This window comes from Leuciscus leuciscus, assembly GCF_965113295.1.
Source record: "Leuciscus leuciscus genome assembly, chromosome: 17".
NCBI lineage: Eukaryota > Metazoa > Chordata > Actinopteri > Cypriniformes > Leuciscidae > Leuciscus > Leuciscus leuciscus.
The window spans coordinates 6434576-6458982 of record NC_138741.1 but is presented as its reverse complement, the minus strand read 5'-3'; the positions used below and the strand labels follow the sequence as shown (position 1 = coordinate 6458982).

The 24407-nt window shown below is 38.7% G+C and overlaps 1 protein-coding gene across 2 annotated transcripts; it reads left to right on the top strand.

Annotated features, from left to right (window-relative positions):
* Nucleotide 1: 1 nt before the first annotated feature.
* atg2b (autophagy related 2B) lies at nucleotides 2-24407 on the top strand. Of its 2 annotated transcripts, none has more exons than XM_082143695.1 (43): nucleotides 2-244; nucleotides 986-1175; nucleotides 2568-2730; nucleotides 3647-3799; nucleotides 3923-4025; nucleotides 4125-4287; nucleotides 4387-4566; nucleotides 4959-5055; nucleotides 5174-5347; nucleotides 5476-5627; nucleotides 6481-6592; nucleotides 6684-6927; nucleotides 7529-7685; nucleotides 7783-7875; nucleotides 8095-8283; nucleotides 8382-8655; nucleotides 9268-9376; nucleotides 9489-9693; nucleotides 9956-10098; nucleotides 10224-10381; nucleotides 10557-10729; nucleotides 12134-12281; nucleotides 12532-12731; nucleotides 13324-13404; nucleotides 13622-13728; nucleotides 13967-14059; nucleotides 14138-14208; nucleotides 14292-14368; nucleotides 14457-14627; nucleotides 14808-14940; nucleotides 15832-16034; nucleotides 16139-16368; nucleotides 16470-16587; nucleotides 17513-17704; nucleotides 17798-17899; nucleotides 18749-18827; nucleotides 19025-19238; nucleotides 19539-19608; nucleotides 20245-20327; nucleotides 20409-20530; nucleotides 20684-20838; nucleotides 21005-21154; nucleotides 22457-24407. In XM_082143695.1, the coding sequence occupies exons 2-43, from the start codon at nucleotides 1014-1016 to the stop codon at nucleotides 22685-22687; spliced, it is 6234 nt and encodes a 2077-aa protein (XP_081999821.1). In that variant the 5' UTR covers nucleotides 2-244; nucleotides 986-1013; the 3' UTR covers nucleotides 22688-24407. The 2 variants fall into 2 exon arrangements, with proteins under 2 accessions (XP_081999821.1, XP_081999820.1); XM_082143694.1 differs by having other exon boundaries at nucleotides 12131-12281.

Genomic DNA, 24407 nt, shown 5'->3' with positions numbered 1-24407 from the left:
ACGAGCGTGTTTGTAAACACCATCTTAGCCTTATAAGCAGACAAACAGAGATGCTGCTCTCTCACGACCTGACTTATAATGCGCCTGAAGACTGCCATCTCCAGTTGAATATACATAATATTAACGAGCGATGCATCAGCTGAAGAGACAAAGCTGAATGAAGGTATAAAGGATTGTGTTTAGCCAGCATGCTAGTTCACCCTAAGCCAAGGAACAACGGTTAATCAGCTATTTTATAATACAGGTGAGTTATTTTTCTCTGACAGTCTTATTTTGAATGACCACTGTACATACGAACAGACGGTTTTTGCTGTTGTGCAGGGTGTCTCCGTGATTTGGCATTGTTAGCTGCAAAAAACAAACTCACCAACCTTAATTGCGCAAGCACTGGTGGTCACCTATACTGTATATGTGGATATATGGGGTCAGACAGCAACGTCAGGCATGCCAGACAAACAAATATAACCGCAAGTCATTTAAAATGAGCTCATCTTCATCACCACATTTTCTGATGTTGTTCTAAAGGCATTGAGTAGCTAAATGCCTGTGATTGATAGGTTTTCTAGGAATCCCAGGCTTTGCATCTGTGTATTACTAGTTCCACAGTTGTAATTTGTTCAGACAGCCACATCGTTTGGAGGTCTTCATTAGTCATCTAGAATCAGAACATGTATTTATACTGAATCATTGACATCAACAACCCTTCACTGAATAATTGTGTGGGTGTGTGTTTTCAGCAAAGCAATGTCGAAGTCACCGAGAATGAAGATAACTTCTTATCAATTCCATGAGAATGTTTTTAGACTGGCTTGTGTTTATTATTCATTTTATATACTGTCTGTCTTTTAGCATGTTATGTTTAACTGTTCCAGCTTAATACAAACTACGCCCCCACCAAACCACACTATCCACTGCAGTTCACACTACAGTAAAACGCTCTTAAGTCTGTGGCATTTAACACTTTGGATGTCCTAATGTGTTTCAGTACTCACTGAAGCCAAGAGCTGGTCAAGATGCCTTGGCCATTTTCTGAGTCCATTAAGAAGCGGGCCTGCAGGTACCTGCTGCATCGATATCTGGGAAATTTCCTTCAGGAGAAGCTCAGTTTGGACCAGCTTAGTCTGGACCTCTATCAAGGCACGGGCTCACTCGCTCAAGTGCCGCTCGACAAATGGGTACGTTTTCTACTTCTGTGCTGTTTACCCCTATTTGAGTCAATACAGAACAAACTCCATGAAATCAGCCTCAATGTTGGGAGAAGTAGTTTTTATCTTTTTTTTTTTAAATCGATGGGACCAGATTGGTTACACCTGTTGCCGAATAGACCTTTCCAGGATGACACTCAAGTTTTTAATATTAGAAAAAGATCCAGCAACATATTCTTTTTGTCAAAATCATTTATCATTGAAGCATGTTTTATTAGATGGTGCTGTGTTTAACCTTGTGAGTAACACTTTGTAAGACATTTTTAACAAAGATAATAAACCAAATATAGTTTCCTAACCCTCTACGGACACACTGAAGCGCGACTCGCCATTGTCTAGTAATTGTTTTTATTTTACTCGCCAGACTTTTTACATGGAATGCAAGAACAATGGAAATGAAAAACTTTATAATATAATAAATATAATGTAATAAATTATAAATATAAAATATACATTTCAAACATTATTAATGACAAGTAAACAGTATAATAAAATGACAAATAATCAAACTACAAGCAATAGCACAAAATAAACAATAGAACAAAGACACAAATGAACTAAATACATCTAACAGTAGTTAGATACAGATTGAGTACAGAAATTGAATAAAATAATCAAATGTAAAACGTCACTGCATAGTCTAAACTGTATAAATTGAATATAGATGAATCCTTATTTAAAGCTACAAAAGTTGTTGCATTGAGTCTTTTGTTGTTTGTTTAACATTAAAAAGCAGCAGGAATATTAGGCTGCTGTCACTTTAAGACAATGCGCAGATCCAATATATTAATACTGGATATAGGATACTCGCAAAGATGGGAATTTTGTCATAATGTTTGTGTGAAATTGTCCATCCATGCACAAGAAGACATGAAAGAACTCAGTATTCGTGTGATGTCAGACTCTGCTTTTTGGGCGCGTTTCAAAAGTACCGAATTGAGTTCCCTTTCGTGTCTTCTTGCGCTTGAATATTTAAATTGAAAAGGCTTAAAACACATGCAAGTGATCAACTTTCATGATGATGCAACACTGGCCCCATCAGTAATTTACTCGTATTGTAGAGGGTTGTTTTAGAGTTTTTAGTAAAAATAGATTTTTTAAAACCTGATAGTTTGCCAAAAAACTAATTCGCCATGAAAATAGCCAAAGATATAGAATAGACACGAGCAGATAAGTTGAACACATGATTAAACTTCTGAAATTTGCTATATCTTATCTGAGTCTAGCATCAAGGGAACATTCCATTGCCAGATAAAACTGGTTTACATAGTAATATTTTATACCTATCCCCCTAAAAACCATCAAAAAGGATGTTTATCCACAGTTTACCTTCTGTGACTTTCATGTCTCGTGCTTCTTCAGTCCCTGAATGAGATCCTGGAGTCTGTGGATGCACCATTTGAGGTGAGTGAGGGCTTCATCCAGGCCATTTGTCTCACTGTGCCATGGGCCTCACTGCTCCAGGACAACTGTGCACTGGAAGTGAGGGGTTTGGAGATGGTGTTCAGGCCAAGACCTCGAATGGGTAGGAAACATCTTTCAAATCGCTTTCTCTTTAGATGATAATCTTGACAAATGCTTTGATTGCAATGCTATGCATTCTACAATTCTGTTTTGTAAAGTTTTTTTCTTATTTGTGAAATCTTCACACTCTAATATTTTGTATTTAATGTAGTGCTGGGCAACGATTAATCACATCTAAAATAAAAGTTTGTGTTTATATATTTAAGAAAAAGGTGTTATTTATGTAGAAAGTATTTATATATAATATAAATTATGTATACATATATACAGTATATACATGCAAATATTTTTTACATTTATACATGCATATGTGTGTATATACAAAATAATCATACACACTTACACAGTACACACACACATATTATGTAAGCACAAACTTTTATTTTGGGTGCGATTAATCGTTGCCCAGCACTAATTGAATAGTTTCTAATTTAATATTAATATTTATATTTAAATCTATTATTCTAGTAGTTTTAATAAAAAATTTTTTTTATAAAACTATCTTTTTCTATTATGATTTTTCGCTCGCAAGTCCATCTTTAATATAAAGTTGATGGGAGAGACAGATAATTTATTTTGTATTTAGATGTATTGTCTGAGTGAAACAGATTATTGAAACAACAAAGTGTTGGGTAGGGACTTGGTTCAATCCCATGGTTGTTGATTGGATGGAAGCAGATCTGAATCCAAGCTCACAGGCAATTGGAGGAAAGGGGCATTTATACAGACAAAATTATTAGAGTAGTCCGGTACATTATGAGAGTCATTTCCCTGGAAGATCCAATTATTTTGATTTAAAAAGTATGAGGTCAATTAATTTTAAATGAAACGTATGCATGAATGAATTGTTAAGTGAAGTGAATTTCCATTTCATGACTACTTTAATGTTGTGTATGCCCATTGTAAATCTTTTTTAGCATCCGGCATGGAGCCCATGTGCTGGTCCAGCTTCATGACCAGCAGTATGCAGCTGGCCAAAGAGTGTCTAAGCCAAAGACTCACTGATGACCAGGGAGAGAGCTTCCAACCTCTGGAGGGTCTGGAAAAGTTTGCCGAGACTATTGAGACTGGTATGCCTCTTCGCGTAGACCATTAAATCGTATAATTTTTTTTGTTTTGTTTTGTATAGAGCTGAAATATATTTAGTCTGATTCCCTCTCAATGACAGAACCTTTCCCTGTTCTCTCTGTTAGTGTTGAGAAGAGTCAAGGTCACTTTTGTGGACACCGTCCTGCGGATGGAACACATTCCTGAAAATTCTAAAACTGGCATTGCCCTCGAACTCCGAATCAATAAGTAAGTTCTAGAGCTGTAACTAAATATTTTCAACACAACAACACGATATGTTTACATATGAATCATCGCCATGCTGTCTGTACATTTTGTGATATTTAGAATGGTTTACTGTGATGAGAGCGTGGAGGAGGGCTCCAGTGTCAATATCCATCAGCCTACTACATTTGCACATAAAAACCTCACTCTGGACGGAGCCTCTGTGTTCTGGGATGAGTTTTCAGAGTCGGCTCGTGCCGGCCCCAAATCATCGCCCACTCAAACAGTGAGTTTATCTGTTCTGCTGTAATAAAACAATCATCTTTACCCAAGTTGTGGTGCAACCTAAGCCTAACTTAACCCTATTGTTCTTTATACATTTAAGGATACTGAACCCAAACTTTCACCAAGTTGGAATCCAAAAATCATCTGTGAGCCTCACCCTCAGTTCCCAGAGCCCGTGTCTTCCAGTACACCATTCGAGCCAGTGCAGGTGTGCTGCCTTAGTGGGAAACTGGAGCTGTCCGTGGTTCTGAAGCAAAATGAGGCTATGCCAGGAGCTAAGGTGGGTACATGCAGTATAACATACAGTTAATGTACACTAATTTGAATGATAGCTGGTATTGCACAGATTAGCTTCCTTTGTCGCAGTGGTCATTCCTTGAGTGAATGTGTTCCACTACATTTGACAACTAAAAAGTATTCAAATGCTTTTTGTCTAAATTATAAAACAATAGAAATGTTGTTTAAAATGAAAAGCATAACACACTTCTTTTTGTGTCCATCAAGTGGTATTTATTTAAATAAATACCACTTGGTGTGATGTTTTATTATCTAATTAATTAACATTGATACATGTTTAGCTGTCTTAAGTGTATTTCTGAATGGACAGAGAAGTCAAAATAAAGGCATAATACATTTTTTAATAGTAAGATTTAATGGCTGGTCTTTTCACAGTTGCATATTGACGGACAGTTTGATTCTCTAATCATGCTGCTCTCACCACAACAAGTCCACCTCTTACTGGACATGTTTGGGGTCTTCTCCAGCTCAGGTGACACTTTTTTAAATCATTTTTTATTCATGATTCGACCATATGTGTCCCTCTTTGAATAAAGTGAGTGATAAATGGTTTCCGCTGAATGTGAATGACTTTTCATATTGGAATACAGCCGGGCAGGAGTGGTCTGCAATAGGAAAGGACAGGAAAAGTCGGCCCATGCAGCAGGAGGATGAGTATCGCCTCCACATGGAGCTCAACCGCTGCCTGAAGAAAGACACCATAACAGGTGCCGCTGACCAGGACCTGTTTGAAAGCCAGACCACCAGAACGGTGTCCAGCAGAGGTTAGTTTAGCACATCACATCTTTTACTTCTTAGTACATCTAGAACTTCTTAGTTCTTCTGCTTTTGCAGATCGTCTACATATCTCTAACTACATATTTAATTAATCTCTTTCTTATTGGTCGGACAGAGGATGTCTTTTTCTCCATGGCTGATATGGACATGTCACACAGCCTATCATCTCTGCCTCCTCTTGGGGATCCACCCACGGTGGATCTAGATTTATCTGTAAATAGCAACTACTCCGCCTCCCTGGGGGATTCGCCATCGGGAAATGTAACTGTAAGTCTCGGCTTTTGAACTCAGTGATGCATAAATGGTATTAAATGATAGATTGTGCCACCATTCATTCATTAAATGATAGATTGTGTCATTCATTCTATGACACTAGTGGCACCTTCCGGAATTACAAAAATACAGCATATTTTGCAAACACCCCTTTCGTGTGTCACGCATCCCACATCTCAAATATCACAAATACATATTATAAATACTTTAGCTGTGTTGCAATGGGTCTTGAGTAAGCATTTAAGTAGGCTAACTCTAAGAGAACGTGAGCTTCTCACTTATAATAATCCCATCCAAAGCATCTGCACTGAGTGCATTTTTTGACCTGATGCGCCAGAACTATTTGAGGCTGTCTTCACTAGACATGTCAAAGTAAAACATATATAAACTGGAACATATGTCTTTCTGAACAGGCGAATGATGATGTTGTATTAAAGCGTACATTGTCACTTTGACTTGATCATGACCTGTCTAATATTTGAAGGTCTAGCCTAAATGCAACAAATTTTGGCTTTCACTCCTGTACCCAAAGCTGTATGTCTTTTCCCATGTAATGCGTCAACCATGGTCCCACATCGGCAAACACCCTCTGGCTCAGCCTGCTACAATAGCCATGCCCCACTTGGTTGAGTTGGTTGAGCTGGAAAGAGATTGACGGATCTGCTCTTAATGTTTAGATGGTGCCTTGGGGCTCAGGGTTAACACTTTTTGAGAGAGATAAACCCATGAATGTCATACTAATAGCAGTCAATGAACAATAAACTGGATTTAGAGAATGTCAATTCTCAAAAATTTTACATACTTTAAGATATTGCAAATGTAAAACATTTATTGACACATTCCCTAGACGGTGTGGGATGAGTACATGGATGTCCCTAGACAGAAGGAGAAACAGACAAGTGAGACACCACAACTTTCCAGAGATTGTCAGCTTACCCACAAGTTGCTACGGCAGACATGTGAGTCCCATCATCACCTGTATAATTTATGTTAATTGTTGACCCTTATGACTATCTTTAATCAGTTATATACCCTATGTGTGATCTCTAGCTCATCCATCTAAAGGCCACTGTGATGAGTCCAGGCCTGAGCTGGTTCTCAGGCTGACAGTGGGTAATCTCTGCCTGTCTGTCCTCCATATCGACCCCCTCCCACCTCCAAACTCCTCCCGCAGCCATCTTGCACCAATGGCTTCTGAGTTTTTCCGTATTCTGACTGTAAATCAACTCCCTGCTGGTGGTTTCCTCCAATCACGAACCATCTTTGATGAAGCCTGTCCACATGATCATCTCAGGTAAGCTTTCACTTCTTAGCCTTTTAAATTTGTTTTTATTATATGTTGAGTAATAATATATTTGACAAACGAACAGAATTAAAAATGTTGTTCAAATCTATCTGTTTAGTTGAACTTCACATTTTGTTTATAAGAGCTTTTTAAAAAATACAGCTTTGGTGGATGGCAATATCCCAAGCCCTTTAGAATACTATAAGAATGGTTGCTTATTATTTTGTTATCAGCCTTCTTGCAATTATCAATAATTGGATAATCTTGGATGGCTGACATTGCATGTGTGTTCACAAAAAAGATGAGGTTGGACAGCGATAACTTTGCATTCAGTCTTTAATTCCCTCAATGCACTCCATTGATTGGGAAAACTGACATTTTTTACGGGTCTAGAGGAAATTTATATCTGTGGGTCATTACCATAAAAATTAAAGCAAAAGATAAAGTCATGTATCCTTAAGTAAACATGTATAAAGATAACAAGAAAGGACCCAAGACAGAGCCTTGTGGAACTCCATACTTAACCTTTGCTTATGTTTTAGAGAGTATGTGTTTTAAGGTGCCACTAAAGATAGCAGAACATTTTAAATGCATTTTTCTTCATCTTCAGGTTCATTGGTCAGGGATTAAAGGTGACATACGAGCACTGCCAAGGCTCCAGTGTACGTACGCTGAACACGGATCTCTCTCTGAGTCAGGTGGAGGTTTTGGAATGCCTGTACTCTACTGACAGCCACACTACAAAGAGTGGAGCCCACTACACAGAGGTATTTTTTTTTTTTGTCTGTTAATAAATGTTGTATGTGCACAGAATAGTTATTTTATATAATAACAATGATTTTTTTCTTCTGTGTCAAACATTAGCTTCTTACGTTTGACGTCCCAGCCAGTAGTGAGTCTCCCCCTCCTACATGCCTACATTTACACTACAAACTAACAGAACGCAGAGGCCCACAGGTAACTGCCTGAAATATTCTTTAGAAGTGTTGATTGGAGCTGATAGAGTATTTCTTCATACTAAAGTAAATGACCACACGATTATGTCCTTGACTAGTCCATCTATATGATATTTTATTATTTACATTAATTGTTTGAATGTTTTACTTCAAATTAATCACAGATCTAGTCACTTGCAGACAGTAAACATGGTCCCTCTTTTTTTTTTTTTATTACCAGGGCGGGCAGGTACGCCTGAGTACTGTACCTCGTAGGGCAGAATTGCAGGTGGAGCTGGGTAAAGTGCGCTCAGAGTGTGACGTCAGCATTGTGGACAGGCTCAACTCCTTACTCCAGCCTCAGAAACTGGTTACAACGGAGATGATGGCATCTCACATGTACACCTCCTACAATAAACATGTCAGTCTGGTGAGAAACATTGACAACTATCTCCCTCTACTTAATTTACTTTCTTTTACTTTTATATCACTTTGCATCTTATTGTGGTTGTGTGTTTTCCTCACAAGCACAAAGCCTTCGCAGAGGTCTTCCTGGATGATAGTCGCACCCCAGCGCACTGCCACGTGTCTGTGTCAATAAATGCACCTCTACTGGTACTAGTGGTACGGTTTCCAATCCCAGACCTGCGCTCGGATCAGGAGAGGGGCCCCTGGTTTAAGAAGTCCCTGCAGAAAGAGCTGCTTCAGCTGGAGCTGGAGGATCTGGAGCTCAAGACGGAGTTCACTGGAGGAAACTCATCAGAGCAGAACAAGATGGAGCTCACTTTCAAAGAGCTCAGCGGTATTGATTTACAAACAGATTCATCCTGATCATGCCATAAAAATAATCTTGCAGCTTTGCATTTTGAGTGAATTCTGAAAGTGATCATTGGATGAGGAAATGAAGAATGAATTCAAATGTTCCTCTACAGTCGTCCCCCACATACAGGATACAGAGATACTTTTTATAGACATGCTTCACTTCTTCTTTTCTTAAAAGAATAAACCATATTTTATGTCTGCTAGACTTGCTTTTCCTGAAGGTTATATATGCTTTCTTGTTTTTGTTGTTGTTGTTGTCTAACATGCACTTTGCAGTGTAATGGCACCAATAGATGCCAGAGAGAAAATACCAATTTAGTATAAAAAAAACAATTCAAAGAGTAATTTTTTTAATATTAATAAATGGAAATGTGCTAATATTACAATTATGTCATCTCTGCTGGCTAGATTTGTGCACAATCTAACAATATAAATCAATGGGAGATTTTTTTAAATCGAATTTTACATTTCTTAGAGTATAAAAGAAATTGGAGGCAATACAAAACCTCATAACATAATATCCAAAGAATATTAGATATAATTATTTATTTTTTACACATTTAATCACACAATGTGTTTTTTGTTACACTAGGGTCATTTCAAAAAGACAAAGATCACCCTGCAGCCAGGTTCTTACGAGTAGCTAACACCATGGAGGAGGACATGACATCGTCCGACTGTGGCAAATTCGACTGGCCCAGGTAGGCTGTGCTCTGTGCATCCTGTTTTGTTTATAGTCATTCTGTGTATCTTTACTGATAAAATTCATCCAGATACAGAAACTAAAATATTTTCTGCTCCATACCCATTCAGAGTGGTTTTGAAGGTGAACCCCAAGGCTGTGCGCTCCATCTTAGAGCGTGTAACAGCTGAGGAAGAGGAGGAAGAAGCAGACGGTCACTCACAGGAGGAAGAGGAGGAAGAAGGAGCCGCCCACTCCTTGAAGGATGTGTGTGATTTTGGCAAACCCGAGCCATCCCCTTTCTCCTCACGACGTGTCATGTATGAGAATGAGGAGGTAAGGAGATTTTTATTTTCTCTCAAATTAAGTTTTAAATTGTAAACTAAATTGATTTGTTGATATTTTAATTTCTAATTATTTTTCTTTTTGGCAAATTATTTATAAATATAATATAGTGTAATAAATATAAAAGCAATTTTTGCCCGGTGTTAAGAAAAATACATGCACCCATTATGGATCAACTGCCCACATAGACTTAAATTAATTAGTAATTATCTGTTTTTATTAATAATGTATAATAACTTTACGCCTCATGCAGATGGTCATCCCAGGAGACGTGGTGGAGATGACAGAATTCCAAGATAAAACCATGAGCAACTCCCGCTACATCCTTGAGCTGTTTTTCCCTAATGTGCAGCTCTCTTTGCCCAATAATGACTTTTATGAGAAACTACACAACAGGTAATTATTATTAATGCATGAAGAAAATCACAGCTTTGTCTTCTAAATCTACATCCTCAAACTTCATATTCATGTCCTTGTGAGTTCCAGCTACCATGTGCTCTATTTTCTATTTTTTCTACCAGGATTAATAACGACCTGCTGCTATGGGAACCCACCGCTCCATCTCCAGTCGAGACAGTGGAGAACATCCCATATGGTGTGGGTCTGTCTGTAGCCAGTCAACTCATCAACACGTACAGTAAAGACAGCTTCAGTCAGTTTAGATCTACTGGCCCTGAGGGTAAAGATCATTTCCCCTTCTGCTCACTTGAATATTTAATGTCAGACTAAAAAAAGCATTTACATGCTTTTTGGTACTATTTCCAGCACTTATTCTTGGAAAGATGTTGTTTTCAGGTAGTCACGTGTCTGTTGGTCTTTTTGTTCTGGATTTTTTCCCCATTATGTGTGTGAAGAGGAGGAGAGTGGTTCTGAGGAAGAGATCCTGCAGTATTACACCCCCGCTGAACTGGGCTATAGGAACAGAAGGAAGAAGAGGAGTAAGATCCAGCCTAAGAACTCTCAGAGCCTCTTTTCCATCGTCCTGTCTGTTAACCACGGCCTGCTGGCTCTGCAAACACACCTAAAGGTATTACATCAACATCGCGAAGATCGTGCTTTAAAGCTACACTGTGTAATATTTTAAGTTGATTTTTAGCAAAAAACACTTTGTTCTTTCAAAATTATACATTCTCATTAATGTGTAATCACTTCAACCAACTAATTAAGTATTCTCGTAAGTGTATAATCTGCAATTTAGAATACATACGAGCGAGTCGCTCGAATGGCGGAAACCATGTTGCGCATCCATCTTGAAAATACATTAGACAAAGAGTAAGGGTGTCACGATTCTCCAAATCCTCGATTCGATTACATTTTCGATTCTAAAGTCACGGTTCGATTCGATTCTCTATTTAAAATAAAATAAAATTTGAAAGCACAAGCTATGCCATTTTTAGACTTTTATGCAATATAATAATATATGACCTTTGTTCGCAATGTACCACACACTACATTGTCAAATTTAAAACGTTTATTAACAACATAATGTAACAATAACTTATATCTTCAGTCAATTGGAAACTTAAACAATATAACCTATTACCTATTATAGTCCCGGGGCTCCCTGGACTCCTCAGAGCAGTCACAGGCGAATAGCACAGCGTTTTAAATTGGGTTCCCACAGCGTTTGCAACGCAGTACGAGAGAACGTTCTCGTAAGGGAACGTACTTGGTTACTTGCGCAACATCGGTTCCCTTAGAAATAAGGGAACGAGTACTGCGTTGCCTTGCCGTGCTATTTCGTTCATATCAGGTACTTTGCTTCAGTCGATTTAAACCTAAAGTCCTTTGGCGAGTTTTCTCTGAATTTATACACTTCAGCCGCGTCCAAATTGGCGCGCTCGAGGTTGGCAGGGCGCCAAGCGCTCCTACTCGCCATAGGTTCGTGCAGTTGCCGCAGCACAGCCAATCAGCTCGCTCAGACGAGCTATGATGCTCTCGCTGTGCAGCTGCAATTCGTTTTAAAATAAAGGCTTCAATATTCTCGAGAAAAGGAGTTTTACCTATTACAGGCAAGCCGAGCTGACGTGACATATGGGGCGTGGCAGCATCGACAATTCCATTTTTTGATTCGATAATCGAGATTGAGCATTAATTTCGATCGATTTCGATTTAAAATCGAAATCGTGACACCCTTAACAAAGAGGGACATACCTGGAAATTCAAGCTTTGCCTTTCGCGTTTTTACACTCAGTGGCACCGTGACGAATGCGAGGGGGAGATTACTCATAACTGCCGGCAGATTTGAAATAATACGGCCACCGTAGGAGTTAAAACGCCCTTGGAATGGGAGGGACTAGAAAGTAATATTCAGTTGGTAGTCATATACAATTTCACCGCTAGATGGGAGAAAATCCTACACAGTGTAGCTTTAATATTGCGTCATTATATAGTCATGGCTTTATGTAATATATGCCAATGCTTCCAGCAGGATGATAATAGTGTGTTACAAAAAAAACACGGTGAATTCTGGATGGAGGTGAAAAACGGGACGTTGTTTGGCGTGACGCAGCACGAAGGCTACAAAGACCAGCATTATGTCTGCTTCCACACGTCTCAGGCCTGCCTCTATCACCACGGTAAACAAGAGAAGTTGTTTGCATTCTTTTACCTGTTATTTTTCAGTTAAGTTATATAATGGTCTATAGAGATTTCTGGTACATTATCATTTTTGTGTAAACAGAAATATATGCTCCTATTTAACTGTATTTTAGTGCGGCTTATTTGTATGATAATATTTGTATCTCATTCAAATATCTCATAATTAGGATTAATAAGTATGTGTGATGAATTTTTTTCTTCTTCATCATTATGTATCTAATTGGTCAGGCTCGGTGGACGGGGATGCCCCGGAGTGGAGTGTTAATCTGCCCTGCAGGACGCGTCCTCATTGGCTGGAGCCTGTTATGTATGCGACTGAATCGGCCTCAGAGAGGGCGTCTCCGTCAGAAGGGCTCAGTCTGGAGCCCCACAGCATGCTGTCTGTCGCTGTTAAAATTTCCTCCCACAACACTGAGCGCAATGTCAAGGTAACACATAACTGGATTAGACAAATGCTGTTTAAAATTTCAACACAAATTACTGTTTAAAAGTTTGGGGTCAGTACGATTTAAAACATTTTTTTTTTTTTAAAGAAATTAATACTTTTGTTCAGGATGCATTAAACTGATCAAAACTGACACTAAAGACTTTTCTTGCATTGCTACAAAATGTTGTCATGTTGTTTTGAACTTTCTATTCATCAAAGAATCCTGTAAAAATATTGAGCAGCACTACTGTTTTCAATTGTTATTTGTCATTCAATTAACAATTGTCATTGTTAATAATAATAAATGTTTCCTGAGGATCAAATCAGCATATTAGAATGATTTCTGAAGGATCATGTGACACTGATGACTTTAGTAATGGCTGCTGAAAATTCAGCTTTGACATCACAGGAATATATAGAAAAGTTATTTATAATTTTTATACTATTTCATAATATTACAGTTTTTGCTATATATATATTTTTTTTTAATTTTTATTTTTTATTTTTTATAAGTCTTAACAACCCAAAACTTTTCTGTGCTGTTTGTGTTTTTAAACGTGTAACTGGATCTGCATGTCTTTCTGTATGTTCAGGAGTTTCTCATAGCCATTGGCATGAGGGGAGTCACGCTGGAGCACAGAGTGGTGCCTTCAAGTCTGGGCTGGTATGACCAGGTAATAATAATATAATAATAATAATAATATTATGTACAAAACCTCATGCAAATCACCTGAAATAACAGCGCCTATGGGTTTGGAATTGTGGATTGCATCTTCAAAAGTTTTGGTGATGAATGAGTTGTTGACTTTTAATCTTAATCAGAAATTAATCAGATTGTTATTGTCGTTAATTTATCTGTGCCAAACCTTATTGGTTATCTTTCCACTGTAGATAGTCGACTTTTTAAATGTGTCCGATGAGCCGGTGCTTGGCTACACCCCCCCTTCATCTGTGTCCACCCTCCACCTGCATCTATGGAGCTGCTCCCTGGATTATAGGTGATACGTCTAGCTAGATTCTAGCACGATCTTTTCCAATACATCTATCCAGTGTTTAAAGGGAAAACGGTGCCTCCCAAAACCGTTTGGACGCTTACAATGGATGAATTTAATTGCGTTTCATTCAAGCAAACAAATGAGGATCAAGATTCAATCCTCATAATCTGCACAGAATGTATTTATTGTGCTTTTCTATTAAAAGAGCATTTGGATCTAAGCAGCAGTTTTCTCTCTCTAGACCTTTGTATTTACCCGTGAGATCTCTGCTGACGGTGGAGACCTTTAGCATCTCCAGCAGTGTGTCTTTAGATCACTCTTCCTCCAGTTTAAGGTAAAAACAAACATTGTCTATAACTGAACATTTCCTAGTTACTTTTTTTCTAATCGCTTATGATTTCTTCCCTTATAGAATAATTTTAGATGAAGCTGTATTGTTTCTGTCTGACAAAGTCAACGCTGTGTCTGTTAATCTGGCACGAGGTGAGGAGTTGTACACGTTTGTGCTGTTTCAGAATATGTCGACAAAGCGCCCTGGCCTAATTTTCTTATTTGTATGTTTTCAGACTATGTGCAGGTGGTTGATATGGGGACCCTGGAACTGAGGATCACTGCAGTCAAACCAGGAGCAGATGGCAAAATGGTGAGTCCTCTGTTAAAACAAAGAGTTGTCTACCCTCTAGTGCAGAATGTTCCAGTGACTTAATCTCGTGTCAATTATGTCTCTGTAGACGGAGCCGAGGTTTGAGCTGCGTTGCTCAAGTGATGTTATTCACATCCGCACCTGTTCAGACTCCTGTGCCGCTCTCATGAACCTTATTCAGTACATAGCCAGCTACGGAGATCTACTGCCCCCTTCTGGAATGGAGGCCAAACGCAGAAGCAATAAACAAAGGGTGAAGGTCTGTTCAATTGAAAATCTGACTTAAAATGTCGACAATGACACAGTCCACCATGCTTAATATTTAAAATCAAACTATCAAAGTAATTATTATCAGACAACCTTACCAATTTTTTTAAAGTCAAGTAGTAGTTAGCTAATTTGAGCTATTGTCATGATGAACATGTTTAATGTTCTCCAGACTGAAGCAGTGAGCCGCCCACCAGCTCCGGCACCTCTTCTTCCTGAAGCGGAGCAGCAGATTCTTCAGGATCTGATGAGTGATGCTATGGAAGAGACAGACAGCCTGCAGGGCCATATGCTGCAACAGAACGGTCAGACTCTACTCTGCTTTTCTTTATTTTCTGTGGTGAATGGCTTCTCCAAATTTTTCAGTCTAGCACTTATTTTAAAACCATACATTAAACAACATTCACCATCCAATTTTACTAATATAAAATCTTACTTATTTCTGAGTGCAACTGGATATTCAGTGATAAAAATGTATGGCAGAGCTTGATAATATCAATCAGTAATTGATTGGATTGTTAAAAGTTTCCTGTTATGTAGCAGAATGGAGCCATTTGTTTAACGTCAGTAACGTCAGAAAAGGAAAAAGAAAGTCATATCATAGGTGGACCGGGTTATATTTTAATCAGGGTATTTTTTTTATCTTTGGAATTACATGCCAGTGAATCAGTTAGACTACGTTCACACTCAGTTCTTGGGATCGACAACCGCATTTACAGGTGTGAGTCTCGAAATGTCCCGTTTAAACAGCAATTTACAGTAGCCTCTCAAATGAACGTACAACAGGAGTCAAGCCCGTATTCTCTTACGAGTAACCATAGTGACAATGACCAAAGTATGGTGATGTCCATATAACTGAAAACTCTTATTACTTTTAATATGTCCAACTGAGCCTCGAGTTCATCCGTCAAATCTTCATTAACCAAAGGCAGCGTTTATATCTAAGTGGAGCATTTGCGTCGCGTCACTCGAGCGTAGGACAAAACTGACGGGATCAGCTCCGGTGGAGAACAGTGACTGCATCTAAAACCTTCAGATGACTCCATTGCTACAAGTTTCCTAAAGAAAAACCACACACAAAACTTGCAACACACAGTAGACATGTTTGTGCAGCGATGAGCGGTTCTCTCGCACTGTATATTCAAAGTATTAATAAATACGAAAATAACAGTGCTCGCATTGAATCTTTCGTGTAGGTATCAACGAAGACCATTCACATGATCACGAGCCACCCCGTTCTGATCTCTTCCTTTTCCCTGATGAGAGCGGAAACCTGGGGCAGGACCCGAGCCCCACATACCCAACCCTGCACTCGCCCCTCATCTCTCCTCCTGCCCCCCCTGTGCTCCACGACTCTGATGACTTCTGCATCCTCGACACGCCGGGCTCCAGAATAGAGGTGAGATCTTTATTTGACTTCATTTCTGGGTGAACTGTTCTTTAAAATAGAGATCTTAATTCGTGTATGCATTACTTGATCAAAGTGTTTTGTCTGTCTGTCAGGAACGGGATGAGGAGCCTGTGGTAAAGAAGCTAACCTCTGAACCTATCCTGGTGAAGGAAGAACATTTCGGTGTCCCCCTGGAGGGCAGCACTTTGAATAGGGGGCCGCTTAATTTCCCTGTGCCGGAAATCAGATACCTGGTCAAAGAGATCTCTGTCGTGTGGCATCTCTATGGAGGAAAGGACTTTGGCGGTGGCGCACTGTCCTCATCACCAGCTCGCAGTCAAGGGTACATTTTTTGGAGTTGGGCCACTCTTGATTCAAAATCATGCTTCATATAAAATCTGCATGTGTTATAAGTGTGTATTCAGAGAGCATGTTTGTGTGTAGGTGCACTCCTCACAGTTCTCCGTCACAGACTCCTGTAAGACAGGTGAGAAGAGGCTCTCGTGCTGGAGGAGGATGGGGCAGAAACCATGATGTTCTGATGGAGATTCAGCTCAGTAAGGTCAGAGAAACACTTGAACATTTTAATCATCTGCCTGCTTAATATATGAACATGAATATAATGCTTAATATATGAAAATAAAACATTTTATAATTTTAATCATCTGTCTGCCAATCTGCCAATATATCACTGTTATTTTAGTATTATTCATATATTATTATAGTTTTTATTAATATTTTGACTTAGCTTTTTTATTTGTTCAGTTTTCATTTGAGTAATTTGAGTAATTTTATGTGCATTTGTCATTTTTAGTAGTTTTTTTTTTTAATAAATTTTTTTTGTTGTCATTTTAGTACTTAAACTGAATGAAAATTTGTAATTGTTGCCTTGGCATCTAACTGAATACTTAGTATTTTATTTCAGTTAACGAAATGTTTTTAGTAGTTTTTATTTTTGTTTTAGTTAAGTTTAACTGCTTTAAAAACAGCGGCGTTCCCACCTCGCTACTGAGAAATGTCATGTAGCAACTTTATGAAGTCAGTCGATGGGCAGCGCTGACAAAAAGTTTCTGTGAACGTGCAAGTTTCCATCTGAGTGCGAGTGTGTTTGTACAGTATGCCTATGAGTGTGGATGTAGAGAGAGAGCGGGAGAAAGAAAGCTTTCAATAAAAAAATAAAAGGTAATTTAGTGGGAAAAACATAATTTTTTTATTTTTATTCTGTTGTTTGTGTTATTTGTTTGCTTGGTCAGTGTCTTTGCGGATGAAGGCTGTTGTAATCTTAAATAATTTGGCGACGTGATATGGATCTGTAAAGTGGTGAACAGACCTGGAACTACTTCATAGCTGTGCGTTTACTTGAAAATAATTGCACACCTTTAGTTAGAGCGTTCGTCAACCAATCAGAATCAAGCATTCGACGTTCCTGTGGTATAACCAGTATTAAACCATCTAATAATACTCTGATTCTTCATGTCTTATATTAGGTGCGGTTCCAGCATGAGGTGTATCCTCAGATGGCTCCAGAGGCAGGCGTTTTGACGGAGCAGCCGGTGTCCAGACAGGTGTTCTCAGTGCAGGATCTGGAGATACGAGACAGGCTGGCCTCTTCCATGATGAACAAGTTCCTCTACCTGTACTCCAGTAAAGAGATGCCCAGGAAAGCTCACTCCAACATGGTACAATCAAATACACACAGACAGATAATGATCTGATATGTTTCTAAAATATCAAATGATATGGTCTGAGCATGTGCTGTCTGTGTATATCAGCTGACCATCAGAGCCCTACACGTGTGTCCGGAAGCTGGACAGGGACCTCAGGAGTGCTGTCTACGTGTGTCACTAATGCCCCTCCGTCTGAACATTGATCAGGTACAGAACAAAACTGTAAAAAAATATGATTTAAGGAGAGTTGATGAACAGTGTAGTTCAGACTGGTGACTAAGGGTGTGTTCACACTTGGCATGTTCGGTTGGATTAAAACAAACCCTGGTACGATTGCTCTGTTACTGCGGTTAATTTAAGTAATTGTGAACGCTGCCATCTGAACCCTGAAAGATGGGTCTCGGTCCGCTTCCAAACGAACTCTGGTCCATGTCGCGTTCAAATTTCAGTCGAACCATACCAAAGACATGTAAAGGAACCAAAAACGGCACATGGTGTCACAAGATGTGACCCTAGAAAGGACAGACTGCTCAATCATACCTGTTTTTTCTCATCATCATAGTTGTGATGTTGCCCATCACAGTTCGGCAGAGGCGTCAGAACTGCGTCTCCTCACAGCAGATCTTCGTTTGTGTGTGTGACGGAGGGATTCCTGACGCTGTTTTGACTCCTTTACACATTTTATAAGCTCTTCACGAGTTCTCAGCTGGTCAACATACCATCACACGTAGGCTACGCACATACAACGAGCACATTTAGCCCAGAACACAGCATTGTTTTGGATGTTAAATAAGTTCCATCGTGAAAAATACGTGATAAAAGCCGATCAATCAGGTGGTGAACATATCCCTGCTTTAGGCTTAGGTTCAGTATTTTCGGTGCTCTTAGGTTCGGTGGTAAAATGCCAATTTGAACGCCAAGCGGACCAGGACTAAATAAATTTTTTTGGTGTCCGGACCAAATTAACCAAGCGAACCGAACTACAACTGTGAACACCTTAAATGTCAGTGATCCCTCTCATTTTCATCACTTTTTGTTGTTGTTGTTGTTGTACAGGATGCGTTGTTCTTCCTGAAGAACTTCTTCACCAGTCTGGCAGCAGACGTTGAAATGTTTTCCCCACCAGAGACGGAAGGTAACAATCAATATGCAAAATATAAACTCTGTGGACCGTGGAAACATTAACTCTGTTCCAAATCCTGTGAGTGAGCTTAGAAATTTTGTATTTAAAAAAAAGTAGACATTAAGGCAGCTCTCTAGATCTTGCGACATCTATTCTGCTCTGCAAGCAATTGTTTCATCTATGTGACTATTTATTGATTTGTATTGTAGCATTCTGTGTGTCAATGAAGAAGCCTTCTGGCCCCGAAGTTTCCTGCAGTTTTTCCAAGTACAACGGTGCAGCGGCTCAAGACCCTGCGCCCATCATCTCAGTGCCAACACAAAGCCGTGCCAGTCCAAGCCTCGTCCGCACCTGCAGCCAAGACAGCACTGCTGAGACAGACACTGCCTCCACATCTTTCACTGACCAGCCCATATTCTTCAGGTGTGTGAGAGAGGAAGCAGTATTCATAACCACCTACAACAGGGATGTCCAATCCTACTCCGGGAGGGCTCTCTAGCTTTAGCTGTCTAGTGGTCCTGAAGACCTGGATTTGCTGCTTCAGATTTGTTTAATTAGGGCTGGAAATAAACTCCCTCCAGAAGCAGGATTGGACGCCCCTGATCTACAACACTGTGTCCATCTACATTAAACATTCACCCCAAAATCATTAAACAAGTTGTTCAGCTATGAGTTAATCAACAACTACAAACCAGAATTTATTTTGCTCATGTCGTTTTCCAGAGAGTTCCGATTCACTTCAGAGGTGCCAATTCGATTAGACTACCATGGAAAACACATGGCCATGGAGCAGGTGAGCTATCTACAAAATCCGAATGTCAACAAATTGTCGTAATCTTTTGGTGAACATCATATTTTATTCTGAATTTATTCTTTAAAATAATGTAATGGAAAAAATGATGCCAAATGTATTTGATATGTTTTTGTAAATTGTAACGAGCAGTGACAATATATACTGTATATATGCAATGATTGGTCAACAAAACTTTGTGTATGAATCAAAGGGTACGTTTACACGACAGTGATGTATTAAAAAACAGAAAAAAAAAATTTTGGGGGGTGTTTTTTACGTACAGACGACAACATTGTCAAAACGATCTGCGAAAACGACTAAATTGCTGTATTATTTATGCCAGGCCAATAGTTGGCGAATCCACTTTGTAAAGAAACACTACACGTATATAGACTCAACACGTAATACACTTGTGCATGACGTCACTGTTTTCACAAATTCACGCTTTTGTAATTTACATGGAGACGATAACAATGCTTGTTGTAATAAATGGTATTTTCATCTGAATATAAAGCAATTATATTAACAATATTTAGCTTCAAAACAAGCTTGTAGATTTGTTTCTTAGTAAATAAACTATGAGAAAAATTGTAATGTATGATATAATGCTTATTATTAAGCATTCTTATTTTACAGGGCACATTTGCTGGTATTGTGATTGGGCTGACACAACTGAACTGCTCAGAGCTTAAATTACGACGCCTGTGTTACAGACAAGGGTAAGAAAAATGTATTTATTACATTACCTAACAAATCTGTTTGAGCCTATTTATTCAAGATGATTTTTTTTCCCCCTCCAGATTATTGGGTGTTGACAAACTCTTTTCATATGCCATTAATGAGTGGCTGAATGACATAAAGAAGAACCAGTTGCCGGGGCTTTTGGGAGGCGTGGGACCCATTCATTCCTTGGTGCAGCTAGGTTAGCACAACACATTCACACATGCGTTATTCCATCTGCAAGTGATTAAAAAGTACTATCGACTAAATATTGATGTCTCTAACTATGTAAATAAAGTTGTCTAATGAGAGGTTATCAGTGTTAAGCAGTGTTTCCTCTTTGTTTGACCTATAGTTCAGGGTTTTAGGGATCTAGTTTGGCTGCCCATTGAGCAGTACCGTAAGGATGGAAGAATAGTGCGTGGCTTCCAGCGGGGCACCGCTTCCTTCGGGACATCCACCGCAATGGCCGCTCTGGAGCTCACCAATCGGATGGTGCGAACAATACAGGTAAACTCTGATTTGTGTTACTACTTTTTAGTGTGTGACTTTTTGGGGCGACTGTGACAGTGCGTGAATGTTTTCAACATAGATGTATAAATCATACTGATCACATTAAACTTAATTCGCTCCACTTATCCGTATATATAAATGCCTTGTGATCTGTTTTGTGTAGGCGGCTGCTGAAACGGCTTATGACATGGTGTCTCCAGTGCCAGATGAGAAAGAATGCAAAAAGATTAAACGGTACTCGCATTACTGTCTGGCCCATCAGCCAGTGGACCTCAGAGAGGGGGTGGCCAAGGCATACAGCGTAGTAAAAGAGGTACGAGCACTTTGTGCCCTTATTTGGCTCATAATATACATTTTTGCCCCTTTACACTTAATCCTAGCTAGTAAATATGTAATCAAAGAATATTGATTTTCTTAATGCACATTCCCAATTGCACAATTCATCAGCGTTTTTAAGAAAAGCCCTCTAAAATGGAAATGCATTGGTTGTTATTGCCACTTCATCTTGGGTTTTTAAGGGATATTTAACCCAAAATTGAAAATGCTGTCATCATGTACTCGTACACATGTCTTTAAAACATAAATCAAGATACTTTTAATGAAACCTGAGAGATTTCTGTCCCTCCATTGAAAGTCCATTTCACCAAACCTTTAAAGCTTTTAAAAGTTCATAAAGACATCCATGTGAATTGAGAGGTTCAGTCGCTTTACATGATGAACAGATTCAATCTAGGCTTTTATTCACATATAACATAATCAACGCATCTTCATTGAGAACAAATATGGTGAACAAAATCTCAAACATGCTTGCTTTACGTGTGAGAACCAATGAGGTTTGTGTATAATGTGAATAAAAAGCCTAAATTAAATCTGTCCATCCGATAGTGTCCTTTTTTTAGAAGACGTGGAGTAAACCGCTCGAAATGGATTTCTTTATGAACTTTTTGAAGCATCAACGTGAGTAAATGACTACAGAATATTCATTTTTGGGTGAACTGTCCCTTTAAGAGTGACTGACATGAGGTACATACTGGTATGTTTATTAGGGGTGTAACGATACCCTTATGTCACGATTCGATACATATCACGATACTGAACTCACGATATGAAAGGTTAACAAAAAATGTTCTGTTGATTTAAAATAAAACATATTTGATATTACATTGTGGGTGTAAATGAATAGGCTTGGTCTTGGTGCTGATAACCCAATGCACAGGACAATAGTGACACCAGAATAAAAATATTCATGATTCTGAAGCTGAAAATACAGAATTGTTTTAGACGAATATGCTTACACTCTGTCACTGACTAGATATATTTAAAATAATGTAGTCCACGTTTTACAGGTAACATACGACTTTTGGCATTATCAGGACCCACAAATATTCCCCTATTGCATTATATTCAACATTAAACTACTATATATAATGTAGTACTAACACTAAAACTCTGAAAACTCGAATTCTTTCCTCACAGAAATTGTATTTTGGCTGAACTATACACAATACATATTGTCACTATCCAAGATACATATTGTTGCATTTTTGTATTGCGATATATTGTGTTATACCCCTAATGTTGATATAAACCGTTCCTACGCACTGTGTGTTCGCAGGGCATTACCGACACAGCCCTGACCATTTATGACACCGCGACCCGTGAGCATGAGCAGAGGGGCATGACGGGCGCTGTGGGCGGAGTCCTGCGCCAGCTTCCTCCAGCTGTTGTTAAACCTCTAATCGTTGCCACAGAAGCAACGTCCAATGTGCTGGGAGGCATGAGGAACCAGATCCACCCAGATGCACGTCAAGAAGAGTCCCAGAAATGGCGCTTGGGTGAAGACTGAGCTCTGTTCTGCTGATATTCATACTGGCCTATCAGCCTAGAATGTGTGTGCTGGCTTTGATGTATTGGTGTGTTAATGCCTGTAAAGATCATATAAGACCAGTTTTTCTTTTTTGCTGCTTATGCGTTTTTAATACGGTCTGGGCGACAGACAGCTAGAGGCTGTGTAGCACAAGTCTAATCCCCAAATGAAGAAGCAGAGGAAGACTGGAGCTTTATTCTCAACAGCACTTGTGCTTGACATGTAATGTAAGTGGAGCCATCGAGCCGCAGAACTGGAGACGCACAGCTCCCGCTGGAGTAGATCTAACTAGATTTGTCGCTTCTCAGCCCCCTATCAAACGTCCTTGTAGTGCCTTCATGTCATAGTTTATTAATATCATATGTTCATCTGTTTTATGAACGAGATAGTGACTTGTGGGGAACAAGATTTCTGTGCCATGGGTTTTCACGTCATTCAATTTTAAACACGTCTACTACAACTGCATTCAAGTAATTAAAAAATATGGCTTGTGTTGCTCATGTCATGACGTCTTATGTTGGACGCAAGGGACGACGAAAAGTCAGGGTCATATTTCACCCCAAAATCAAAAGGAAAAAAAAGTAGCATTGAGCATAAAGACAATGAAGACTATTTCAGGGCCATTTCTTTCTTTTTTTTATTTTATCATTTTAATATCCACACGTTTTTATTACTGTAATTTGAAGGAGAAAAAAGTATTCATTATGTTAAATAAATCATAAGTTACAAATACTGTTATAATGTATACTTCACAGCTGATAACATGTCTTTTTCACATAAAGAATCGAGAATTAAAGTATTGTGCCTAATTTTCTGAAAATAATGTGTCCTAAAATAGTTTTGTTTATTTTTTTGCAAAATGTATATATTTTTCATTTTATTCTTTTGAATTTGGGGTGAGACTGCCATTTCTTAACGATTTTTTTGTGAGATTCAAGATCTAAACATGAAGATACTCAAAGATATTGTAAACTATCAAAAGGGCAAAAAGGAGCCACCTGGTAGCATCCTCCTTTTTATTCCTAAAACAATAATTATCACTTACCTAACCACACTTTTAACTATTTAAATGGAAGAGAGTGACTCTTATTTGCACCGGATGGATTTCTATGGCTTAAGTAACACAATATGGTGTAGTGTTTCTCTTTACAGATACTGTGTTAGAAACTAGTCTTCAAACATGTGGAATGTTTTGCAGTTATTATTTTACCACTTTGCACTTTGTATTTAAGTGATCCCAGAAAATTACACCTCTTCTGTTTTTCGTTTTGAATGAAGCTGTCGAGACAGCGTCTGCTTGAGTGACATTCCCTAAGCATCCGCGTCAAAAGAAGTCTTATGAAATGAACCTTAGATAGACACGTTCTCTATATAGTTTACCTTATTGTAGAAACTGTCAAATAGACAAGAATTTGAAATCTCTGTTCTTCATGAATATCAATATCTTAGTTTGACAGATTTTTTTTATTATCATCTCCCTGACATCATTGCTGTTGTGTGAGTAAATGCTAGTTTGGCATGTCACAAAATTGATAAATGACAGCTAATTTTAGCTTCATAGTCCAAACACTTGATAATATTTATTGTACTTTTTTTCCTTTAAGTGGTGATATTTCTTGTACATAGCTGTACAGGTCACTTCCCCAATTTATACTAAAGCATGTATAATCAAGAAAGGGAAATAAATTATTTAATGTCA

Excerpts from the sequence above, each read along its gene's own strand:
- atg2b (XM_082143694.1), top strand. The coding sequence starts at position 1,014 with ATGCCTTGGCCATTTTCTGAGTCCATTAAGAAGCGGGCCTGCAGGTAC. Across the intron at positions 10,099-10,223 it reads TATGAGAAACTACACAACAG|GATTAATAACGACCTGCTGC; the intron begins GTAATTATTATT and ends TTTTTCTACCAG. Across the intron at positions 20,839-21,004 it reads GGATGGTGCGAACAATACAG|GCGGCTGCTGAAACGGCTTA; the intron begins GTAAACTCTGAT and ends TGTTTTGTGTAG.